We start from the raw sequence: 25000 nt of genomic DNA on the forward strand, positions 1-25000 counted from the left end.
CCGGAAGGGGCGGCCATGACTCTACCGGTGAAGCCGCGCCGGGTGCCGCCATCTTTGCGGCGCCCTTGTAGGCGCGCGCTCCCGCGGGGAGGGCGGTGCTCTCGCGAGAGGCGCGGCGCGGGGTGCCCCTGCCCACAACATGGCGGCCGCGGCGGTGGCGGCGGCGGCAGCGGCTGCTGCGACGGCGGCCGCGGCGGCCACGGCCACGGCCACGGCGGCCSCYCCCGCCGCGGGCCCGAGCGCGGAGCGCAGGAGCGGCGCGGGCCCCGCGCGTGGCTTCTACTTCAACACGGTGCTGTCGCTGGCGCGCTCGCTGGCGGGACAGAGCCCGGCGCCGCTGGAGAAGGTGAGGGGGCCGGGGGCTGCCGCGCGTGCCGGGGCTGCGGGGAGGGCGGGCGGGCGCCGCGCGCGGGGCGGCGGCTGCGTGGGCGGGGAGGCCGCCGCGCGTGGGAGGGAAGGAGGGAGGGAGAGGAGGCCCCGCGGGCGTTGGGTGAGGCGACAGCAGCCTTCCCCTCGCGGGGTGTCGTGTCGCGCTGTGGGGTGACCGCCCCGGCCGGGGGTTGTGGCCCTGAGTGACGGTGTCGTGCGCGGGACCCCCCGAGTGGTCGCTGTGGGGCCTGGGGGCGGCCGCGCGGGGGGCTGGCTGCGTGTCCAGGCGCGGGGCCTCTCGTGCGAGCCCCAACGGGCGGGTTTTAACACAGGCAGAGCAGGACAGCGGCGCGGCCCAGGCCGTGCGGGAGGGCAGAGGAGCCGCAGCCCCTCTCGTGGCTGCTCTGTGCGGGCCCCAGAGGTTCCCGAATTGCCCCAGAGGTTCCCGAATTGCCCCAGAGGTTCCCGAATTGCCCCAGAGGTTCCCGAATTAAGGTGATGAAAATCTCGAAGGGCGCAGCCCTGTGCTCACGCTGTGGTTTGGACCTTGGTTTGGACCACCTGTTTCAGAATTTTCTCCTAGTTTTTGTTCTGGAAATTTGCCACTAATCTGACAGCTGAGTGTAAATAATTCTTACACGTCTCCCTGTAGCTTCAGCAGCATCCRGTGATTCTGTCATTTTCAAGGATCTCTGCTAGGAGCTAAATTCTGTTAACCCCTACATCATGTTAAGGTATCTACTCGTGTTTTTCARAAAAAGACAAACCTGATGTGGAGTATATACATTTAAAGTTTGTATTTCTTTTGCTGTGCTTTATGTTGAGCAAGAGGATTATTCACTCTGCATTACAGGTTTTGTAAATGCAGATCAGGATTTGAGCTTGCCCTGTGTTCCCAGTAAGTTCTGAGCCTCTAGGAAAGCATTTTCTTGGTGCAGAAATTTCAATTAAAGGTGYATAAAATTAATTATCTAAATAGGAAAGGACTTGATGTTCAACAAAAGTGTCTATTTGGACAGTCCCTTCTTGGTAGTGTTTATTACTGTGAAGGAGATCTATGGAAAGTCTTTAAGCTTGTGGTATTTACACCTTTTACTCTTCTGTACGTATCTGAGAGATTAGGTGTATTCTTTAGTTGAGTTTTAGCTGGATATGGAATGAAGTAATAGGTAAGTAGTGGGGAAAATGCTAGTTTTAGAAACTTCGTCTACTCTGTTTAAAGGGTTTGCTCCCTAAATGTGACTTTTGCTCAGACTTTTGCATTTATTTTTGAGTGCTGCGTATGAAGAAAGAGTGGTGCAATTGTAACAAAAGCTCCATCCACCCACTTCTTGCTTACAAGATTGAGTAAATACCACACAAGTGCCTGTTGCATATTTCTTGCCCATCCAAAATGCCTTGTGAATCTTTTCCTGATATCTGTCATTCTTCACTCTTTCCTAGCCAGCAGATGATTTCATTAAAACACTGATGACTAAATGAGGACTAATATGGCCACCTGGTTCTCTTCAGAAAAGGGAAATGCAGCAATCCATTTCAGCTACAGAAAGTCTAAATGAGTCTTTCTGAAAATTTCAGTTTGTCAACTTGTTTGCTGCTATRAAAATATTTGCAATTGCCTTAGCATTCCCCGGGGCTATTACTTGGCATCTCTCAGGAATGGATGTGATGGCCAGCTCTCTGTTGCATGTATGAAAAACTGGGGGCTGTTTGCATTGCTCTCTTCAATGTCTACTTTGGATATTTGAAAGATATATGTCTATATATTTTTTGCATTTTTCATCTTATTCTCTTGGCCTTTCCCTCCACTGTTTTCCAGGTACAAAAACTCCTCTGTATGTGCCCGGTGGATTTCCATGGGATTTTCCAGTTRGATGAACGCCGTAGAGATGCTGTAATTGCGTTGGGAATCTTTCTAATTGAATCTGATCTTCAGGTATTATTTTCCCTGCCTCATTTTAATTGTATATAATAACAGAAAGGTTTTGGAATAATTCAAATATAGTTACTCAGTGAATGACAAGTTGGTGTTTTCTATACAGTTGAATTACTGTAGTGTAAATCATGAATGCGTTGTGCATATACAAGTATCCATGCTCTGAAGAGTTGATTACTGATAGGGTCAGAGATAACAGATGGTTACAGGCAGGAGAACACAAGTAAGAACAATGCTGAGAATTGTGTTAAACGGTGGCCATGGCATTGTCACAATCAAACTGCTGTCACTTTTTTTTGTGAACATCATAGCAAAGTAGAGCTTATTAAGAATGGAAAGGAAAGGTTAAATTATTTTTAAGAGGATTATAGGGGCTCACGGCAAACATGAACCTGGCTGTTAATATACCTTGTGATAATATTGTTCTACTTTTCTATTTTAAATAAAATATTTTACTCTTCAGCACAAAGATAACGTGGTCCCTTACCTCCTTCGACTTCTGAAAGGTCTTCCCAAAGTCCAGTGGATAGAAGAAAGCAATGCACGGAAAGGCAAAGGTAATGCGAGCCTTTTTTTTTTTTTTTTTTTTTTTTAAATTTTTTTTTCCTATTTTTCTCATGGAATACTAGCAAGTAAATGGAAATAATGGGGGTTATTCAGGACACAGTGCAAGAGGAGGTGGTCGATTTTATGTCCTTAGCTCTTGACTGCATTTAAAGTTTTTTTTAGTAACTAGACAGGAATGTTGATAGCCCTCAGATTTATTGTTTGACTGCTTTGTGATAAAGCACAAAGGACGTGCTTTCYAAGCAATTAAGCACTTGCTACATTTTAGTGCTAGAATGAAGAAGATTRTATAGTTAAAGCAGGAGAGCAGAACCTGAGATTTTAATGGTCTGATTTAAGTTTTGATACTTAGTTTTTCCTGGAGCCMCTTAATTCCATGTTCTCTTAAGATCTCTTAAAATGAATGTAAGAGTACTTCTTGTATCAAATGGGATATTATACAATTTAATTAGTTTAGTATTTTTTTGAAAATTAGTTGAAAGCCTGAAAAGCTTTCTTAACAGTTTGAAATATTCCTTTAACATCTCATTATGTAATTTTGTTATATTATTATTTACTCTTTATATGTTGGTTCTCTCAGTGTTTAAGATGGCTAATTTTCCATTTTTTATTTTACAGGCTTGCTTCCAGTTGCAGAAAACTTCAGCTTCTGCTTGGTGACGTTGTTGTCAGACGTAGCTTACAGAGATGCATCTCTTAGGGAGCAGGTAAAGGTTGCTCTAGATTTGGATTGATATTGTATCCAGTTCTTTAATGTTGCAAGACTGACAAATCTCTGGAGAATTGGGTACCACATCTACATTTTCTTGCAAGAGTTTGTATCTTTTTGCATAACTTTATTTGTGTTACTTAACACAAGTAGGTCAGGTACTTAGAAGAATTCCTAAACCTGCTTTTGCTTGTGAGAGTTAAAGACTGTTAATCACTGAGCCCAGTGTTTTAAAATTCAAGTTTTGATATTAAAGCTAGGACTCTGCACTTTCATTCTGCTAATGTATCAGTTAACTTAGTGTAAATAGTCTTCAGCTCTGTTAAGAATGAGAGCAGTATGTTGTTTAAATACCTAGTATGAAAAAAAAATCTGTTTGAAGAGATCATTAAATTATTATTTGCAAGTTTCATTTGGGTAATTCTAATGAGCTAATATGAAACAATAATAAATCTTTAMCAAAGTATGTTTTACCTCTGTCTTGAATGTTTTAGATTTTGGATGCAGTTCTGCAAGTAATGCAGTTTCTGTTGGGAATGTGCCAGACCCCTCAAATGCATGATAAAGGTACTGCTAAAATAACTCTTCATATTTTTACTGCATCTTTAACATCTGCCCTCTGAATGTTTCTTGTGTTTTCTAAATGTCAGAATTATTGCTGAGAAGTGAAAAGCTTATTACTTCGACCAAGACTTAATGAATATTTTATTGTTATTGACTAGTAAATATTGAAGCTAGGAGTGTATTAGTTTATGATGCCTTTGGGCTTTTATCCTGTTTGCACAAATAGCTCTGTGAAACTCATTTTTCTGAACTACTCTTTGATGAATTGGTAGCAAAAATTTGCCACCAATGGAGGGGAAGTTTTAAGTTACTGCTAAGGTAGCGCTATGTCTGTTTTTCTTTTCCAGAATATTTATGCAAGTATGCAGTGCCCTGCCTGATAGGAATTTCTCGAGCCTTTGGTCGCTACAGCAATTCAGAAGAGGCTCTTCTTTCAAAGCTTTTCCCTAAAATTCCCCCACATTCCCTTAGAGTTCCAGAAGAGCTTGAAGGAATTAGACGACGATCGTTTAATGATTTCAGATCAATTCTTCCCAGCTCTCTGCTTACTATCTGCCAAGAAGGAACATTGAAGAGAAAGGCCAGCAGTGTATCTAGCATCTCACAGGTCTGTAATATTTGCTCAGTGATGAAGTTCATGTTTAAATGATTTTATGTTCTTGATGGAATTAAGACAGCCCTAAACTAGGATGTGCAATATGGGAATTGTCGTTCTAATCTGTTTCCTTTAATCACTGACTAGCTTTACATAACTTCCTATTTTTGTGTTGTTAGACCCAGCAATAAGCAGTTCCTGTTAGTTTTGCTGGGAGCTGTGTATCTATAAAATGTGAAGAGATTTATTTGTGTTTTAGTAAGTATATCTTATGCAATGTTTCAGGTTAGTCCTGAACGTGGAGTTCACCCTCCCAGCTCTCCTGGAGGATCTGCAATTCATTACTTTGAAGGTAAATTATTTTGTGAAGGGACAATGATTCCCTTTCTCTCTCTCTTTTTTTTTGTTTTGTTTTGTTATGCCTTACAGAAAGCGGAGGATCAAAATCACTTTGGTCTCTTTCTCTGCCCCCTAGCATTCTTATAGTAATTCTCTAGCGCATGCTTGCTAGGATTTTGAAAAAATTTGAACTATAAAGACAGTAGGAAGTTGTTGTTGCTAACACAAGTGGTTTCCAGGCTCAGTTGTTTCTGGCAGTCCTTTTAGAGAGACATGTTTCCTGAGTGCTAGGCTGTGCCTGGTACTCAGAGGCCAAAAATATTTCACAAGATTAGGCTGAGTAACTTCCAGAAATAACTGTTAATATTGTGCTTCACTGGACAACTGAGTTTGTAAATTAGGACCTGCAATTTGAAAACCTCTGTAACATGTTGTATAGGTACAAAACAACTATTCTATTTGACATAAGTGATACATTGTGTAAGATCTAGTAATTTGCTGAAGTGAAAAATGRCACAGCAAGACACTGAAGCATAATATTCTCTAATGCATGTCATTTACTGTTTCCAAAATTTGAAAAACTCTCTTGAGTTAGTAAATGAACTCTTAACCATAGGCTTTTGTGAAGTTCTTGTGATGGTTGGTTTTGTGTTTTGATTTACCAATAGATAAGCTGAATAGAGGCTCCTTGTAGCTTGTAAGTTAGACTACCTTTCTGTTGGAAATAAGTCTGTGTAATGACTAGGCTTTGCCATTAAAGAAAATTTATATATACTTCCCTATCTCCCAAACTTTTATTTCTTTATTTTATTTTTCTAAATCAGGTTCATACCTTCCTGATGGGAGTGCGCTAGATCCTGATTACTATTTCTCTACAATAAGCTCTAGCTTTTCAGTTTCTCCTCTCTTCAATGGCATTAACAATAAAGAATTTAATATCCCACTGGATATGCTCCGCCAACTGTTGCAAATGGTATGTGATGGGCTGCTGTGAGACTGGAGTGGGATTGGGTTTTCAATGTCCATATTAGAATTATATGCATTTTCTTTTCTGCATACAGAAGGTTGTGTTTGATCTTTCAAGTTTAGTATAATTCAGTGATTTCTGTGACATTTAACATCATGCTTCAGTAGTTTTACTATGAAGCTCCCGTATGAAATGTGAAGAAGTTTCAAAATCAAATACTCCTTTTGTCAAGTTTTTCCTGTTTGGCTTGCAGACCACTCGATCTCAGGTAGCCTGTGTACTGTCAGTTGTTGCCGAAGAAAGAGGGTTGTTTTCATCAATAAGAGTAAGATCCCATTCCAGGTGTTAGCTGCTGGGAACTCATGCAAGTGGGCAGAGGCTAGCGGCCCTGTCTGCTTTTCTCTGCCAGCTGTTCTGGAAGCCCAAATATAGTAAATTTTATTGGAAGTTAGAAATTCTTGTAACCTCCATTTTTTTCTGACAGTTTTTTTCCCCTCTTGTGTAGGTAAAACAGATCGTTGGTGATTCTCTTCTGAAGAGCTTGGATGCGGTTGTAGCTGAAGTTGCAGAAGTATGTCTAAATTCCTTTTTTTTTAATGACATAAATACTACTTTATCTTGATAATTACTTGGAAATACATTTATTAGTCTTTTACCTATGTAAATTATATTTTTTTTTTCTAAAGAATGATCGGATCCTGTTTCATCTCTTCTTCCAGTTTTTAAAATTTAGCCATGGCGCTCTATAAAAATGGGAGATGGGGAGATATTTTCCACTAACATTAAAAAAAATAGTTTCTCTCTTCAATGAAACATTCCAAAACAGTCTCAAACTTTTTTTTTTTACTCTAGATTAAGACCTTTGTTATCTCTTTGCTTAATATTGTGTTCATACAAATAAAATATATTCCTTTTTTTCCTGACTTGGAACTTACTGTTACTGTTGTATGTGCTCTTTCTGCAATTTTATTAGTGTCTGTGGATCTTGTAGAAGTGCCATACTGCAGGCACGTGTGTTCTTGTATGCCTGTGAGTTATTGTTCTCACCTTTCCTAGTTGCAATAATGTAACAGCYTTATCAAGTTATGTCACATTTTATCAAGTTAGTCTCCTTTCATTGGAGGCATCAGTTTGAATGAGATATACTCAGCTTTGTGGAAAGACAACCATCCTGCCCTTCCTACCTTCCTTTGAGTACTGCCTTATTTGAATTGCAAACCTAAGTGGGAACAACTTCAGTTTGACCTTTGGCTGTCCCAATAAAATGTGGTTTGAATCCTCCTCTCTTTTTTGAATTGAAATTTTTCAATTGGAATTGAAAAACTGCCTAAATCTTATTTAATGGACTAAGTGGTGTTAATAGGTTGTTTCTTTTCTCTTACAGATGGGTTCTACCACWGATCTCTATTATAAAACGTTCAGTGACCCTCTTTATGTTGCTCAGTTTAAAATGCTAAGAGACACATTGTACTACATGAAAGGTATAGTAATTTTTTTTTCTTGACTTTTTTGTGCATTATGCTTAGAATAAAAAGTGTTTTTTGCCATGTTTCAGGTAAGGCYTAAACTTTATGAAATCAATTCATTCATAATAAAGCAGTGGATTTTATATCTTCTGTCATTCTGATACATTGACTCCCTCCCTCTAGAATAATGGTATTTCTTTTATTTCTTTAGACCTTCCCAACTCATTTGTGAAGGAAATCCATGATTTTGTGCTAGAACAATTCAATATCAGTCAGTCAGAACTTCAGAAAATTCTTCATGATGTTGATCGACTGCACAATGAATTGAGTCCCCTGAAGCTGCGCTGTCAGGCTAATGCTGCCTGTGTGGATCTCATGGTCTGGGCTGTGAAAGATGAGCAAGGTGAAAAGCTCTTCTCTCTCTTTTGAATGACTTAAACTTGTAGCAATAACCTTTAAGTATTTTCATTCCTTGCATCATAATATATCTCGTGCCTGTTCATTGCAGATACTAAGTTTCTAAAACCTCTCCTCTTACTTTAAAGTTTTCTTCTGTGGAAAGGATTTGAAGGATTGTAGGATAAGGAGAGTGGATGATAAATGCTCCATGTGTTTTGGGAATTCCAGTAAGCATAGGGTTCTGGGTGGGCTAATAACAAGTCTGATAAACGTTAATTAAAGTGTTGACTTTTTGGAGTTTAGGTGCAGAAAACCTGTGTATCAAGCTGTCAGAAAAGCTGCAGTCGAAAACCTCTAGCAAAGTCATCATTGCTCACTTGCCACTGCTGATTTGCTGTTTGCAGGTCTGTCTTGACAGTATTTGGTATAATTGTATCAGTGAATGGGATCTTTGGGGATTTCACATGTTACCAGAAGAGGGTTTTTTATTTCATTTACTACTATTACTACTTTACATCAATGTATTCTGCATCTGGATTTTTAGAGGGCTGGCATGGAAAGTAGAAGAGAACTTCTGGAATTTTCTTAGCTCAAATTGTTTTTGAAGAATAATACTGATGAATTTTTTTAAACCAGTATTTCATTTCTGAAGTCATAAATTTACAATTGAAGTTAAAGTTGCGCTTTCACTTCAAACCAAATGTTATATGCTATATTTCTATTCCCTCTTTTAGGGACTAGGTCGTTTGTGTGAGCGCTTYCCTGTTGTGGTTCATTCTGTCAATCCCTCTCTGAGAGACTTTCTTGTGATACCTTCCCCTGTACTTGTGAAACTCTACAAGTATCATAGCCAGTATCACACAGGTAAGGGACAAAAAAGGCAGTATTCCAGTGGATACGATAATGATAAAGTTGCAGCTTATTTAGCTTTTTGATGTTTTTAGATGCCTGTATATGCATAGAGATGAATAGCTGTGATTCAGCTTCTAAATCCTGAAACATATAAGCCTTCTAACGTTTATTCTGTATTGGATATTAATTTTGGAAAAATACATGTCAATACAATTTCCATTTTCATTTTCTGTTTTCAGTTTTCCATGAAAGATGCTGTTCCTAACTTGACAGGTTTACAGAATCTACAATCTCTAAAAGGCAGAAGGCTGTCATAATAAAAACTTCTAAGAAAATAAACAGATAATTACTGATGATAATTCTGTTAATAACAGCCAACAGAATTTTCTGTGTATTTTCAATGAGAATAAATGAGTATGTAAGACATGTAAATTCAGATGCATTAAGAGTCTTTGTCCTTTTAATCTAGYCTTTACCATGTTATAATCCACATTTTAAAACAGAACAAGGAAAACTCCTCTCTTCTGTCTGTTGTTTAGTAATCTGGAGTTGAACCAGAGTAAATATGTATAATGAGTCTAATGCTAGAAGCAGTGAGGTAGCTGGTGTTACCTAGAGATGTATTCATGTACTGAGTCTTTAGTTGAAAGCTGAGAAGCACTATGCAGTAATGTAATTTTGGAGTATTTTACTTGTAGAAGGAGAACTGCATAGKGCTTCTGACCTGACCTATGCTCAGTTACCTTTTTCTTTCAAATCATACTGCTTCATCAGATCTACTGATGATAGAAAATGGGTAAAACAGGTAAGAAGATATGAGAACTGGAAGTGACTAAATTTAGGAGTAATTAAATGCAGTGATACCTTGCGAGAGCAGTGACAACACGTGAAGTTTCCAAGTTCTTCAGCACARTTCTCTGAGTTGTGAATTAATCTCKTTTTTGCAGTTACTTACTGGGTGTTACCCTGGCTATGCTTTTGCCTTGGGGTAGAACTAGGGGAGAAGGTACTTTAAAAAGTGCTGATGTTTGTACTCTGTGTTCTTAGTAGGTGGTAATGACATTAAAATTAGTGTCACCAATGAGCATTCTGAGTCCACTCTTAATGTGATGCCTGGCAAGAAAAGTCAACCATCCATGTATGAACAACTTCGGGACATTGCCATAGACAACATCTGCAGGTAAGAGTTGTGTGGTGGTGATGGGAGGCTGTAGTTTTGGAGCACATGCTCTGTTTCCCTATTAGGAGAACGCTGTGATTATCTAGAAGGTGCTGCTTTGTGCTACAAAGCTTTCCTGCCTCTTTTTGATTGCGACTGTTTTCCTTCAGTGAGTCCTTGATTTGTGTCCTTCCTCAGCCTGCCTTGGCTTGGACTTTACTTTGGACTATGTTTTAGTATAAACTGCTCTCTTAATGCTTAGTGTGCATTCTTCTTTCTGCCATTTACRGTAGTAAAACATGTCTAATTCATGCATTTTGGCTGGCTGTTTTAGTAAGTTTTCTGTTCATTTTTCTTCCAGGTGCTTGAAAGCTGGTTTGACTATAGATCCAGTGATCGTTGAGGCCTTTCTTGCTAGTTTGTCTAACCGTCTCTACATCTCACAAGAGAGTGATAAGTAAGTTGTTAGCCGTGAAGTCAAATTTTCTTTCTSTTAGTGAACCTAAGCTCATTCTAGGGCATAAAGACTGGCAATATTWTTTTAGGGTGAAATGTCACCAAGAATAGTGAGCTTATGCTCGAGGATAAAGAATTTCTCATGGGGGAATATTTGCAGATCTGAGCTCTTATTTTGATACTGAGATGTGTCCTTTCTGTCTGATAAAATCAGCAAATCTGTGGTGAACACTAGCCTGTTTCTAGTCCTAGTTTGAATGAGATTCTCTGCTTGGTTCTTCAGGCTTTTGTGGCTTGATACAGCTCGTTGTCACCATGGAGTCTGACCTGCTTCCATTTGTCAGACCAAGAAATTTCCAAGGGAAATCCTCAAATAGCTTCTTTGACTATTATGTTTTAATGTTTTACCCTTTTCTACYGATATTTCTAGAATAGTTGGTTCATAGAGCAGTGTGGGTCTTCTCATAGTGGGTTTGAGTTATTTTGAAAAGCAGACCTCATCTCTAATGTAACTGTGTGAGGTAGGTGGGTTTGTGGTGGGATGATAATCAAGTTATTAGTGATATTTGTTTAGAATATGRATTGTTTCTTAGATGCAGTGTGACTACACCTGCAGCTCTTGCTGCTTGTTAAATAATTACATGTATGGGTTTGGGYTCATTTGGTTTGTTTTTTTAATAGGGAAGCTCATTTGATTCCGGACCACACAATTCGTGCTTTAGGGCACATTGCAGTGGCACTTAGGGACACCCCRAAAGTGATGGAGCCCATCCTGCAGATCTTACAGCAGAAATTCTGTCAGCCTCCTTCTCCTCTTGATGTACTCATCATTGACCAGCTAGGCTGCTTGGTTATCACTGGAAATGTAAGTAAAAAGCTGGATAAAAAAGCCACAGTTCTCCTTTGGTTAAAGGGGAAAATTTATATTTTAGATCCTCTGTTTTTCCTTTCTTGCTTTCTTTATTCTTTTTTTTTCTTCTTTCTTATCCTCACTGTATATATGCTTTTATACAATGTTTTTGTCTCAGTGGCATCAGAAAAAAACCCTAATTTATAATGTGTAAAAATGCTGCCCCACATAATTACTGTAAAAGCATCAAAATTAAAACAATTCCCCAATGTTAATCTCTTCAGAAGGTATTTAATAGCTTGTAAGTTGGCCTGTGGCCAAAGTAGATGGATGTTTCCTTTTTTATATCAATAAATTCCCCAGACTTACAGATCCCTCCCCAACCTTTAAAAGTACAGATTGCCTTATTCAATGATGCAAGGATTAATTGACTGACTTTTTGCAARAGTAATTCATGTTTCAGAGTGAGCGGTTAATCACTCAGACCTGAGTAGAACTGAGACCTAAAAAAAAGTATTCTGTTGGGAAAATGGAGTTAAAAACTTGATACATTTCATAACATTTGAGCAATTAAAAACATTAATGGGAGTATTCCATTGTGTCCTTTATGGAAGCTGAAGCTATTGCTTAAGCTGTTAAACGGGTATCTATTTGAAGAGCATGATAACATGTACAGTAGATTTTTACRGGATCATTCTGCAGAGACGTATTCAATAAGCTCCACTTTGTAATTTCTTTCAGCAATATATTTACCAGGAGGTGTGGAATCTGTTTCAGCAGATCAGTGTTAAAGCAAGTTCAGTGGTTTACTCTGCCACGAAAGATTATAAGGATCATGGATATAGGTAACACCTAGCTGTTTCTCTTAATTATAGCGTGTAGTATATGGATATGGTAAATTTCGTTTATGCTAAGCTATGTATTTTAATTWTTTTCAGTACGTGCTTTACAGTGAGGTTGCAGACAGCATTCTTTTTTTGATATTGAGAATTAGTATATTGTTTAAAAAAAATTAAAAACATGCACAAATTCTTAAAAATCTTTTTCACTATAAGTAGTTTTTTCTTTCCTATAAAGAGAGTTGATGATGGGTACATGGTAGCTGTCATGGATTTATGTTATTTATAGCTATAGTAATTAATCTATTAGCCTATAAAAACCTAATCAAGCTTTTTTTTTTTAATGGTCCTAGTACTTGTTAAGAGTTAAACACAAACCATAAAAAATTTAATCCTCAATGTATAGGTGTTCATTCTAGTATCTATTATAATTAGATTATTGGTACTACTAATAAGGCACTGAAAATATAACACTTCATACTGAAGGGCTGCTTGTTCATAACTTTCCTTTCTTCTCAGACACTGCTCCTTAGCAGTCATTAATGCCCTAGCTAACATAGCTGCTAACATTCAAGGAGAGCACCTCGTGGATGAGCTATTAATGAACTTGCTGGAATTGTTTGTTCAGCTTGGGCTRGAAGGAAAGAGAGCTAGTGAGAGAGCAAGTGAAAAAGGACCAGCATTGAAGGTAAGATCCTTGTGGATGCTTCATTCCATGCAGCTTTGTATTGGTGTGGACGAYGAGACAAACTTGCTCTGTGCAACAGGTTTAGCCTGCATTTGAGCTAGGAGGCAGTGTTTCTTTATTCTGAAGATGCTGATAGCAGTTTTTACTAGAACACTCTACTCAATGTAGAATAAAAGATTAGGAAAGGTTCTAAAGACTGGATTGATTCATTTTCTAGAAGAGTTGAAATAGGAAAGATCCTGCATGTACTGGGCTCATATCTGTTTTGAAAATYAGTTTGGAATATTTAGAAATAAACAAAACCAAGTTTATTTCTTTTTTTGCCTGTCAGTAATAATACYGTTTATGTTCTGATTCTCAGCATGCATATTAAAAAAATAAAAAGAGTTAAATGAGTTCAATACATATTAAATTCCTCCAGAGTCTCATGTTTTTTTCCTTTTTCCCGATATTGTTTTGCAGTGATGATGATGGTTGTGTTTTAAACCAGATCTTTTAACCAAGCAGAAATTGGCTTGTTGGGATTATGTTTGCTATTGCTAATAGTCAATAAGAATGCACCCTGGATATGCCCAGGGATGGAAGTCATGGCATCCACTTCATCTCCACTGCTGGATATTACTGTAAAGGAAATCATAACAAAAATACTAGTAGAAAAGCTAATTTCCTGCAGTTGCATATGGTGGTGTCACATGCTGCCTTCTGGCTAGCTCAGCTCCCTTGCATCTCTTGACATACTCAACATTATAATATACATAAATAGTTGTTTTACAGACTGGTTATTTTTAGCTTCACTTCGCTAGTAAAATTAGACTTTTGGCAAACATTTCACACTTGGCTGTGGGCACGTGTTTAATATTTTTCTAGCTGCTGTTGTGTGTCAGAATAGAGATGATACCAATGGATAWTTTTCTTCTTTTAAGCGCAAGGCGGCATAGCTGAAGATCCTGTTCTGGGGTGCCTTCAGTTCCCCCATTTAGAAAGAAAACATCGTTTCTCACTAATACTGAAGCCTCAGAAGGCAGGGGAGGAAAGTACATGCTTGGGGTTTTATGCCTAGGTTCTGCAGGGCCACATCTCCTCTACACCTGAGGAGTTTTGTTGAAAGACCTGTGGATCTGTGCACAGTCTGTGGATTTCTAGACTGTTCTCTGGGCCAGCTCCTGCGCATCTGTGTGCAGGATTCAGGTCTGTAATTGCCTAGATATATTTTCATTGGCACAAGGAGTAGGAATTTGATGCTTGAAATATGTCATGTAGTAAATATTTCAGAAAAGCTTTTGTAGATGTTTTGATGAAAACTTCTCTTTTTTTTTTTCAGGCTTCAAGTAGTGCAGGGAACCTGGGTGTGCTTATTCCTGTTATTGCTGTGGTGAGTATCCAGTGTTTGGGTAGCTGCAAATAGAGCAATTTCTCTAATGTATCAAATATCAGGGCTATTGCAAAGGCACATGGTTTGAATAAGGTTTTAATAGTGACATATCTTTAAAAATAATTGAACTTTTGTGTTTCAGAGTTAATTTGTTGCTGGTCATGAATTCAAAAGATTCATGAGCTAAATAATACCACAGAGGGTGTATTTCTGAATAGAAATTGGTTTGCAATGTAATAAGCATCACATATCTGGATAAAAAAATGGCATGAAGAGAAAACTGCAAAACAAAAGTTAATAGAAACAGAGATAAAAATAAATTCTAGGTTGGCAGCACAGTGAAGTCTGCCTCTTTATGGTGGAGGAGGGTGAAGGCRGGGAAGATGAATCATTGAAATGGAGAAGGAAGGAAGAGGAGAAACTACCCTCTATCGTTTGAAACTAGAATCGACTTTCATGTTAAAAGCATTTTAGGAAATGTGCAAGGTTACTGATGGCCATTCCAGACCTATTTATTTTGATGTATGTCTGCTGGTTTCAGAGTCAGCAGGACTGCTAACCTCGCTCTTGGAGCTTTTACCAGAAACAAACTAACCCTGAAAGATCCATAGACAGACTTACTGGAGGACAAAAACCATCCAGTTATTTTCTCTCCTCCTGAGCTGGAATTCTTTGGGATGTTGTCTGTATAGCTAGCAAGATAAAAAAGGGAGCGCATGTTAAATACTTCTACTCAGCATGCCTTTGTAGCTTGTTGACACTGCACATCCATCAGCAAGTAGGAAGATTCATTACTTTATACTTGGCACTCATAAGCTTTTGTACTAATTTTTTTAAAGAGTGTAGCCTAAAAATATCACCCTTAGTGTTGTAGTGCCAGTTAAATATCAAAGTCCTGCTTCTTACCTTTCCCCATCCTGTCCATCATTGTCCAACATAAGCTCTGTAGCCCAGTRTTTGCAAGGGCCACATCCTATCTTTACAGGAACATCTTTAGGAGTATCCTGGATCACTGCTAGTCAGTAGCTACGAAGGAACCAGTTAGCTCAGTTTTGAGCGATATTGCAGAGAGGGCAGTAGGTAGGTTGCCCACTGGTAGGGAAGGCAGTGCTCATGACRGCATTGATTGCAGTGGAAGTACCACCAATACCTGTATATGTACRAAAAAATACTGTTTGTTAGAGACTTGATACAAGAAAATGCTTTTCTGGTTCAATTTTTTATTGATATTATATTTGTTCTGAGTAGCTGGTGTTAACTACATTTTTCTTAACCAATGTGACCTTTAAAGGGAGTCAGTGCCAGAATCTGAAGCTGGAGTTAATGGTTACATTATGGTGGTTGAAGCAAATATTTGACTTCTTTGCACAATGTATGAAGATCATGAGTTTTGAGCAGCAGCTGATTTGCTCTTCTGCTTGATGCCTTTCTCTTATATTTCCTGTTACCTAAGTCTTAAAAATGCTCCAATTTCCTATGCTCCAGCTTATTTAATCTTTGATAWATTAATCAAATTTGGGAGTGTGAATAATCTTTGAATAGATTTTATTTTTGAATATAGATAAAACAATAAAATGTGCATATGAATGTTAATGGTTCAGTACTGAGTATTAACTTTTCACCTTATGGCATAGCGTAAGAGAGGAGTAAAGTGAACATCGGAGTTTATTTGATATTTGCTCTTCACCATTCTGTTCTTTCCTGTATTAGTATTTCAATTGATGTCAGGTTAAAAAAAAGCTTTGTCTATGGGGCAAATAATTACAATAGCTGCAAAATGAAAAATGGTAGTAAATAAAAGCAAAATTAAACTCAGTGGTGGAAAACAGCTTTTAAAAAAACTTTTTGATCCTAAAATAACTGTTGGTTGATAGCTCACTTTGCGCATATATATGGTAACATGAAATGAATTTAAAATATGAATATATTTAGTGAATACAGTACAGATGTGTGTAGTATTTGATGCTASAAATTGTTATAAATCAGTAGCTTGTAAGGCACGCGTTTTAAAAGGTGTGATGCAAGGGAGGAATGAGAAATCACTATGTTCATTCATTTTAATATCTTGTATATAACTCTTGCTCTGTGCTGTAAGATGTAGATAGATATTCATTTTTTCAAATGTGACATGAATGTGTGTGGTGTACATATAGTTACCCTTATGACTCGAAGGCTATAATTTTGAGGTAAGCCTTGCAAGGTTTTGTCCATAAAATTGAGTATATGCGAACTCTTACCGTGGATTGAGGTCGCTAGAAATCACTTTTGGTAGAGAGGAATAAGTGACAGAGAACTGGTGAAATGAGCATTTCTTCAATATAAAAGGTTTTCTGAGGGTCTTTAATTTACCTGTTTGGTCTAACTGAGATTGCTTGTACCAATGAAGAACAGAGGAGAACTGTGTTGCAAACGTTGCACCTGTGTGATGTTCATTGATTAGGCATCATTGAAGTTAAGCAGAGGATCCATGAATCTTTCATTCCTGTGAGACATTTTATCTCCTCCTGTTTGGCCAGTGGTCCATGTAGATGTGCTGAGTGTTAAATGATGCAAGCAAAACCAAGAATGTAGCCACTTTTTCAAGTTAGATTATGTGAAATATCCWGCAGAGGCTTAAACTAGTCAGGTATTCAGGAATTCCTTTTTTTTCTGTTCCCTATAAACAGGCACCCTAGCACAAATTTAGARCTACACTTCAAGCATCCAGATAGTCTAAATGTTTTATTGATTACATTTTATACACCAAAGTAGAGCACAAAGTCTAAATTACTTTGTGATTTTCTTTTTAATGCACTTATATCTATACATGGCACTAACCATTCTAAATTGCAGTCAAATCACCTACTGCTATGAGTCCATTCATATGAAACTATCTGCAGATACAATATTTTGTTTTGATAGCAGTGACACTTGTAATAAGTAATATGACAAAGTTACCTCTATGATACTGCTATATTAATGTGTGGTCATATAGCCTGCGTATACAAACACGCCGGAGGTCTCTGCTTTTAAGATTTGGCAGGGTTGACAACCCTACCCATGAACAGGAGGCAGCTGGTACGATGCTCATAGATCAGGAACAAAAAGGGACGATCGACAGTGAAGCGAATCTGAGTAGAAAGAGGCATGAACCCCACGTTGGTTATTGCTACAGCCTCTGTGCCCTCCTCGTTCACAGTGATTGTGCCTTGGTGGTTGAACTGTGGGGAGAGAAAAGAAAGAAAAAAGAAATAGAGGATCTCTTCAGTATACTCAATCGTGGCCTTGCAGCATTCCTCCTTCCATTTTTTTTCCCATTTTTTTAATCTCCATTTAATCTTCCATTTTTTTATTCATCCATTAATTTTCTATTTTTTTAATCCCCACCCTGCATTTGTCTCCCTTGTGACACTTTTGCTGGTAGCTCCTGTGTGGCCACAATCTTTTTGGTTTGGTTTCTGTACAGGCCTGTGCCTGGCTGAATGACCACAATGCTTTTAATAAGCTTGACATCCAATTAAACATAATCCTCATTATTTAATCAGAGTACAAGACAGTACAGACCCACCCTTATGCCTCCAATATTATCTAGGAAGGACAGGATAATATATTATTTTAGYTTATTGAACTGTGAACTGTTTTTACCGTGTTGCGATGTTTTCAAGTGCTATATTTTAATTAGTAAGGGAGAAAACAGGAAAAGAATAAATACCCTGTCGATGGTGACTTTTTCATTTGATATACCGGAATAGTTGCCTTTTTCATTAAATAATTCTTCTACTCCCATGGATCTCAGAAAACCAATCAAGTCATAGCTCTTCTCCAGTTTAAATTTCGGCAGAACCACTTCTCTTGTTCTAGCCAAAAAGGAAAAAGGAAAAATCATTGGGGAAAATACATATTTATTCCTTTGGTTCATGTTTTCTAATATTTTCATGAAACAAGACTAGGGAATATACAGTAATTTGTACTGTATTTTCACATTCAAAACTTGGGCAACATTAGATTTAAGTCCCCTCCCCAGACTGTTAGTTTGTCAGTGTAACGATGGCCATGCTTTAGTTGTCACTACAGGATATAGGACCATGAGCGTTTCAAGTACATAGTTACATATGCGCGTAATAAATGTTGAACTGTCAGATTTTCCAGGAGTAYTGAATCTAGGATTTGTTATTTCTATGCAGTAAAAATAAGTTGGCTCCTCAAATTGTCTCTTTTTATCTCTTTTAAAGTCAGAGGACAGATACTATCTAGTGTGACATCTTCCATAATACAAGCTATATTATATATACTTTTCTCTCTCCCATAGTTATGRTCTGCATAGCTAGTTCCTGAATGTACAACCTCACATTTCAGATGTGTTGATGCACATATTGTTGAGGTGAACTTGGCTGCTCACCATATGATCCAGATTGTTCTGCAGAAATAACCTCTTGTTATCATACTGGTATCTTTTCCTCTTTGCAAATTTTATCAGTAAGATTTTTTTTTAAATCCTCTGTATTAAATATTTAATAACAGGACCAATAGGACTCCATTAGAAACTTCCACCTTAACCTCCTTTGGTTTMTCATTGATGTTCAGTGAGGTGATGATCTCTATGGTGGTCACCTCTAACTAGGAGGTCTTTAGTCCTAATATTTAGTTCGGTGTATCCATGTTTTTATTATTTTTGATTTAGAGCTAGTTAATATGTTTTTTATTTATTTTAAATACCCCAGGTTATCCTCTGTGCTGTTTACTTACCCTTGCCAGTCTCCTCAAGACAATACACTAAGACTAACGTCTCAGTAGATACCTGTTAGTCATGCTCCTCTGCCATTTTTCCACCACTTGAGGCGTTATTTGCTTTTCGAGGGCTTTCATGCCGGAGAGCTTGTGTGGAAGCACGATGAGCATGCTGATGTTCCCTACGAAGGGGAGCTGGAGCACGCCACAGTCTAGCTCGGGGTCTGCAGCAGCCAGGAAGTTCCCTTTCGTCTGCATCATAGGAACCTTGATGGTTTGCTTTTCATTCAGACGGAAACTTCTCTTGATCGTCATTTCCACTGGAAACTTGTTTTCCCATGTTCCTGTTAACGGAGGCAGAAGGCAATTAAGCAAAAATCCCAAAGAACCTTGTTTAAAAAAAGATTCTCAGAATAAGAGCTTATGAATTTGAAAATAYGGTAGTAGATAATTTTTACTGTGTCTAAATAAGGTGAATGTAGCATTTGAAYGATTTTGATGTTCTAAATTATTACATAAGTAGGTAAGCACAAATTGAACATACGGATGGGCTTGCGCACTCGTTTTCTAGAGGGAATCTAGAAATTATAGTTTAAACATGCAAAACATCTAGCAGATTTTTCATGTAACAACAGCTAACAGCTATTTTTAATGAACATATGATAGCTGAAATCTTACTGAAATGTTCTGTTTGAAATGTGTTGTTATTGCATCAAGCTAAGTAAGATTTTTTTCCATTTTTTGTAGTGTTTTAAAGATAATATACTAAAGAATTGCCCTGACTTAGATCATTTGAGCAAATTAATGTTTTGTGTTAAAACATCCTGAAGAGTTTGGGTGTTGACTGCTTGATTTTCTGAATGTCTTTGATTTGATTTCCACACACCTGAGAGAGTTTGTCATCTAGCAGATTACACCCAAGGAATTAAAGCCCACTCAGTATACAGGCCAGAAGGCTTTTCCATCAGGGCTTGAATTATGCTATGTGGAGATTCATTGGAAATTATCTCAAATATTTATGGACTATGTAAAAGAAGTTTTTTTTTTTTTTTTTTTCCCCTTAATGTCACTAAAACTTTCTACAAAGCTGGCTCTGGAAAAGACATTATTCCTTAATCAGTAGACAGAGTTAGAATTTTATAGTGGACATAAGGCTATTGGTATTTCCTGTTAGAACTCTTAGAACTCTGGATTTTAGATCACCGTTGGCAAGCAAATGCGTGGGGAATTTGGATGTGACTGTGTGAAGAGACACTAATTTAATCTTAATTAGTTCCTTTTAGAAAAATGATTGCAAGTGATTTTTAAGATTCTTAAATGGACTGTGCCCAGCTGACTGAAAGGTAATAGGGAAAAAAAAAAAATCTGCTCTGATTTGCATTCTAACAGTTTCCTGATATGTCAGGCTGGGAGGGAACAATTTGAGAAGTGAACAGACTATAGTTAGTACTTTAAAGGGAATGGAATATAAAATGAATTGTGCCATGCCTGAGCAAGCTGAAGTGTGAGGACTCCAGGTAACTGATCACCTGTTGGCCAGGGGAGTTTATCAGCACTGTCCTCACCTAAGGGGAGAAGTTTCTCAACTCTTAATAAGTTGCGTGAGGAGCCGACACTTATGGCTTCACTTTGGCAAATGTTTATGCGTCTTGGGATAAAATACTGCTCTCCAGCAGGAATCCTGTGATCATCTGGATTTAGCTGCAGCCAGTTTGTACTTCACAAATTTTAGTGACTTTCTGTTTTGAATCTTGCTGGCATGATGTTTTTCGGATCCTTCTGCGATGGTAGAAGCTATCTGTACTGATTGATTTAGCTTTTAGACTGTTTCCTACCCAACACYGAGTAGCTTCCAATGCTTACACTATCCTATTTCTCACAAAAAGGAATCTTAGAACCTGTAATGTTTGGAGGGGATMTCCTTACTCAGTTATTTGTGTGGTTCCGGGCATCCATGCATCTGAGGATACTCACAGGTTTTTTACCTTTGCTTAACAATCATCATGTCCAAAAAGAACAGCAGGGAAATGAAAAAAAAACAAGAATAGACTTGGTTTTAAAAGATCAGTTCCACTTGAAGTGGAAATGGCCAGAAGACTGGCCATAAGGTGAGCAAATGGGAGGCAACAATATGAAAATAATCTTTCAGGTTTTGAGGATTAGAAATTACGGCACTCAGCAGAAGAAACTTTGGAGTAGGCAAGGAACCTAGGAGTTTCCTGAAAGCAAGGACTTAATCAGAATCAGGAAACCCTTTTCTAGGTCATGGAAGGAAACGTGTTCTGCTCCAGACATTGCTATCCTTTAGTAGCACTCTTGCCTTTCACTACTGGTGTTTTACTTCACCTTAATCTCTTTTTCATCTTATACAGGCAGTCTAAGTTGGATTCCTTTGCTGTCCTCTGTTACTCTTCCACTGTCAGTTCCCAGTTCTTGCTCACTTAGTACAGTACAAGAAGTTTGTTGAAAAGCTATCCAACTTTTTACCTGAGGTGGATAGTTAACACTGGAAATCTCACTGCAAGCTATTAATTTAAACATAAAGAAATTGAAAATAAGGAATTATAATTTGTATATATTGTACAGTCTTGATCCCAAGCCTCATTAACTCTTTAGCCTATAGTGAAACATCTAGGAGCCCATGTTAGCAGTCTGTACTGAATTTACCAAAATATTTCGAGATATGAATACCTTTGTTTTTAGTTTTAGTAGAGGACTACTTCGGTTTCTGTAGTCCACTGAATTGGCCTGTTTACAAGGATCGCATTCTGATCATATCATATGACATACTTAAACTTGAAATTCTTTAAAGCTGATGATTTCTATGAATCCTGAGTACTTCAGAAATATTATGTAATTTAATTGAAATGAACTAATACAGTTTCACTGAAGCTGGTAACCTGAAAGAGGAGCAAATCTAACTAATAACATGCACTCACGTGTAAAAATAACAACTCCAATATCCAATGGACTTCTTCAAAGTTTATGTTTCCTGAGACTATTTTGCATTCATCTATCTTTTGTAGTGTAAATTTTGATTGTAATAAGTGTTTGCTGTCTCTATGCAGTACCTACTGTAACTTCAGGGCACAATTGGAACATGAAAATAATTGAGAAACATGTAAAATATAGACTTAATACAAATTCTTCTTAACTTTTGAGCTGTAGACTAGAGCTAAGTTCAGTCTTAGATTTCTAATCAAGTATGCAGTTCATGGCAGCCTGAGATAATCCACTAGTAAAAATTGAAATAAAAGATTTTTTACCTTTGAAGTAAAGACAGTTAAGAATCATCATCAGTGTCGTGGGGTTTACATTCACAAGAGCTTCCTTTATTAATCCTTTGGTCAGCTTCGAGATCCGTTCGTTGGTTTTAGTTATGAAGTTAGGATCTGAAAAATCTGCTGGTTGRGCATCAGCAAAGTAGTATGTTTTCATATTGTTTTTGAACTCATTCAGGATAGAAAAGTCCTTTTGAACATAAAGATCGTTGACRGACCTCAGCGTATAACCAAAGTTGCGCCTGAAAAGCCGATGAGTGAGTTTGCGGAAAAGGTTGTGGACAGTCGTGAGCTCATACTTGGTGCTGGCATTAATGAAGTCTTCAAAGCCAAGCACAGATAACACTTCCTGATGAGTGTGASCCTTCAGTCCCAGGGAAAGCATAGCCATTGCTGTGGAAATACCAACAGGAGCCATCAGAATATTATCTGAGGAGTTGGCCTTGTCTGCCACGCTTCGGTAAAGGTTGAAGCCAAAGTTTGCATTCAGGATATTAAGGCGCTGGATCCTAGTTTTGCCTTGGAAAAGTTCAAGAATATTTCCTTGCTGAATTTCAGAAATCATATATGGACCAGCATCAATAATGTCACCATAGTCATCTTCGCCCAGTATCTTTTCAAAATCTAGGTAGTCATCTTCCTCCTCCTCTTCAGGAATCAGATCGTTCGTAATAGTGTTTTCTTTGTGGAACTCCACGGGCAGGTTTCGCATATCATAGGTCCCATTGTCACGTTGATCTGCATCCTTAAGGCTTTCAAAATGCTCACTGAAGTCCTTGATTCCACAAAATGTGGAGGTTATGAAGAGAGCAAGGGCAAATAAATGAAATAGGAGCTTCATTCTAAGAGATTAAAAACTGGAAGAAAACATAACATAGCTGAGAAGGTGTGTGGTAGTTAAACTTCACGGTTGCCTTATTTCCTAAGTGAGAATTTCAGGTTGACTTTGAATTCTGCCAACCAGTAAGTTTTGTAGTTATCTTACTTGACAGCGCTTTACTGGTACAGAGCTTAATGAGTTTTTCTGCTAAAACATTTTTGCTTATGCAATGTCTCAAGTCTGCCAAATGATCTGTTGACCTCTTGCCAAAGGAGAAGTAGTTACTGACAGCCAAGCAGCAGCAAACAGTTTACCTGAATATCTAGGACTTGTGATTTAGAAACCAGGAACGCTTTAAAACGTACAGTGACTGTGTTATTGCTGTATATCMATGACTAGCCATGAAGGTAACTTTAAGGGTTTGAGCTTGAGGGGAGGAGGGACCGGGCGTTCATTACAGGAGCTGGGATACGTAGAAGAATTTGAAAAATGTRTTTTGCCTGGCTGCAGGGGTATAGTGGAATTGGTGAGAAAGCTGAAATTGGGTGGAGTAAACAAGCTCCTTGGATGTAGCAACCAACCTGGAGGAAGATGGGCTTTTCACCTAGGCTTTTTCACTTAGTGCCTGCTGCACCTTGGCCGTGCCCACCTGTGTGAGCCGGGCTCTTCCGTGGAGTCTGCGGATTGTCCGGCTCTGTTTCCTTTCTGTAGGACCGCTCAGGGTTAATGTTATTCTGATGCTAGATTTCTAACCCCGGTGATTTTGTTTGAGAATGTAATTAAGTAAAACCTCCATTTTCCTGAATAAGAACATAGTCTGTTTGTCTATTGAATATTGGGCAGTAGCGTTCTGTGGTTTTTGAAGCCAAGAACGCCGCCTTACATGTGCGTTATGGGAAGAGAATGAATCAGCCCTCAGCTGCAGAATGTTGTAGCCAGCAGCAAGTCTGAGAGGCTTTTCACTGTAATCATGGATTGCAATAATCAATGACCTTAAAAGATACAAGAAGTGCAATTCCTTCATGTGATAATCAAAGAAAGACCAAAATATCCGAATGTAATAATTCTGTATCTAGCTGAAACGGAAAAATGGTTGTCGGACTGCCAGGCTTTGGATTTCTGAACAAATTGCCTTTTTATAAAGATACTTGATGCCTTCATAAACTCAGTTTCCACAATAATATTTATTTTGATTAAAAAAGCAAACAGTATAATCTACACTATAATCTAGGAAAAAAACATTCAATGCTCTCAATACAAAAATCTTACTAAATGCATTAATATGAATGATTTTAAAACTAGCAAAGAGTGTAAAGAGCTGTGCTATAGGTGTCAAATGCATAGACACGTTTGCCTGTGAACAAAGCCAACATGGGAGGACAAATATTTCTAAGCATGCTGTAGCAAGACTGAATTAATAGAACAAAAATCTTAATCTATTAAGTTCTCCCCATTAAACATGCAATCTTAAAACCATTTATGATGATTATTCTATATCATATGTATACTTGTGTGTGTGTGTACATATGTGTGTGCATATATATATTTTTTTTGTACTGAAGGATCACTAGCAGCTGCCTTTTAATGAGAAAAGGACTTGCAAAGTCTTGCATTGTGCCTGAAAGACTTCACTATTTTTCTTGCATCTTTATAAATTGATTTCTTGTCTTTGCTCCCCCTCAGAAATGAAGCCCTCAGGGCTAAGCAATTCTATGCAGTAACTGTTGATGAGTGTTTTCTGCTTTTGCCGTAGAGAGTTTTTTGTACTTCCCAACTTTACATTTTCATATTCCAAAAAGTTTATTGTTTAGTTGCATTTATATARACAAAGCAATTCCCCCCCCCCCAACCACTGTAATATTTGTCTTTGTGTCAGATCTAGTTAAAATAAAGAAGCTTACCTTTAAGCCACTGTACGGAAAGGATGTGTTGAATAGCTCATGTAAGAGGAATGGAAGAGTTTAAAGTTGAACTTTGACGCTCGTTTTTGTGTATCTCCAAAGCAAACATGCTCTAAACCAAACACTAACTCGCTTTGTCAGCCAAAATCCCTCTCTTCCCTAGT

The 25000-nt window shown here is 38.2% G+C and overlaps 2 protein-coding genes across 5 annotated transcripts in view; one reads left to right on the forward strand and one right to left on the reverse strand.

The window, feature by feature from the left end:
- The first annotated feature begins 139 nt into the window (after window positions 1-139).
- The window catches only part of PI4KA (phosphatidylinositol 4-kinase alpha), a 49150-nt gene continuing 24289 nt past the window's right edge, over window positions 140-25000 (forward strand). The window contains exons 1-19 of one of the 4 annotated variants that reach the window (XM_026037624.1): window positions 140-346; window positions 2189-2305; window positions 2769-2862; window positions 3491-3579; window positions 4076-4148; window positions 4493-4752; window positions 5026-5092; window positions 5904-6052; window positions 6552-6617; window positions 7431-7527; window positions 7724-7915; window positions 8215-8315; window positions 8646-8775; window positions 9811-9943; window positions 10284-10379; window positions 11060-11243; window positions 11970-12073; window positions 12587-12755; window positions 14077-14127. In XM_026037624.1, coding sequence (XP_025893409.1) covers window positions 140-346; window positions 2189-2305; window positions 2769-2862; window positions 3491-3579; window positions 4076-4148; window positions 4493-4752; window positions 5026-5092; window positions 5904-6052; window positions 6552-6617; window positions 7431-7527; window positions 7724-7915; window positions 8215-8315; window positions 8646-8775; window positions 9811-9943; window positions 10284-10379; window positions 11060-11243; window positions 11970-12073; window positions 12587-12755; window positions 14077-14127 — 2379 coding nt within the window. Of the gene's footprint in view, window positions 347-2012; window positions 2059-2188; window positions 2306-2768; window positions 2863-3490; window positions 3580-4075; window positions 4149-4492; window positions 4753-5025; window positions 5093-5903; window positions 6053-6551; window positions 6618-7430; window positions 7528-7723; window positions 7916-8214; window positions 8316-8645; window positions 8776-9810; window positions 9944-10283; window positions 10380-11059; window positions 11244-11969; window positions 12074-12586; window positions 12756-14076; window positions 14128-25000 lie in introns of those variants that run through there. The other 3 variants (XM_026037627.1, XM_026037625.1, XM_026037626.1) reach the window with 3 other exon arrangements.
- Window positions 16882-24918, reverse strand: SERPIND1 (serpin family D member 1). The gene is made up of 5 exons (XM_026037628.1): window positions 24837-24918; window positions 22101-22972; window positions 18905-19178; window positions 17819-17963; window positions 16882-17327 (listed from the first exon to the last, which is right to left on the reverse strand). The coding sequence occupies exons 2-5, from the start codon at window positions 22954-22956 to the stop codon at window positions 17136-17138; spliced, it is 1467 nt and encodes a 488-aa protein (XP_025893413.1). The 5' UTR covers window positions 22957-22972; window positions 24837-24918; the 3' UTR covers window positions 16882-17135.

Source organism: Nothoprocta perdicaria, unplaced genomic scaffold (genome assembly GCF_003342845.1).
Source record: "Nothoprocta perdicaria isolate Ctin4 unplaced genomic scaffold, notPer1 scaffold_2, whole genome shotgun sequence".
Taxonomy (NCBI): domain Eukaryota; kingdom Metazoa; phylum Chordata; class Aves; order Tinamiformes; family Tinamidae; genus Nothoprocta; species Nothoprocta perdicaria.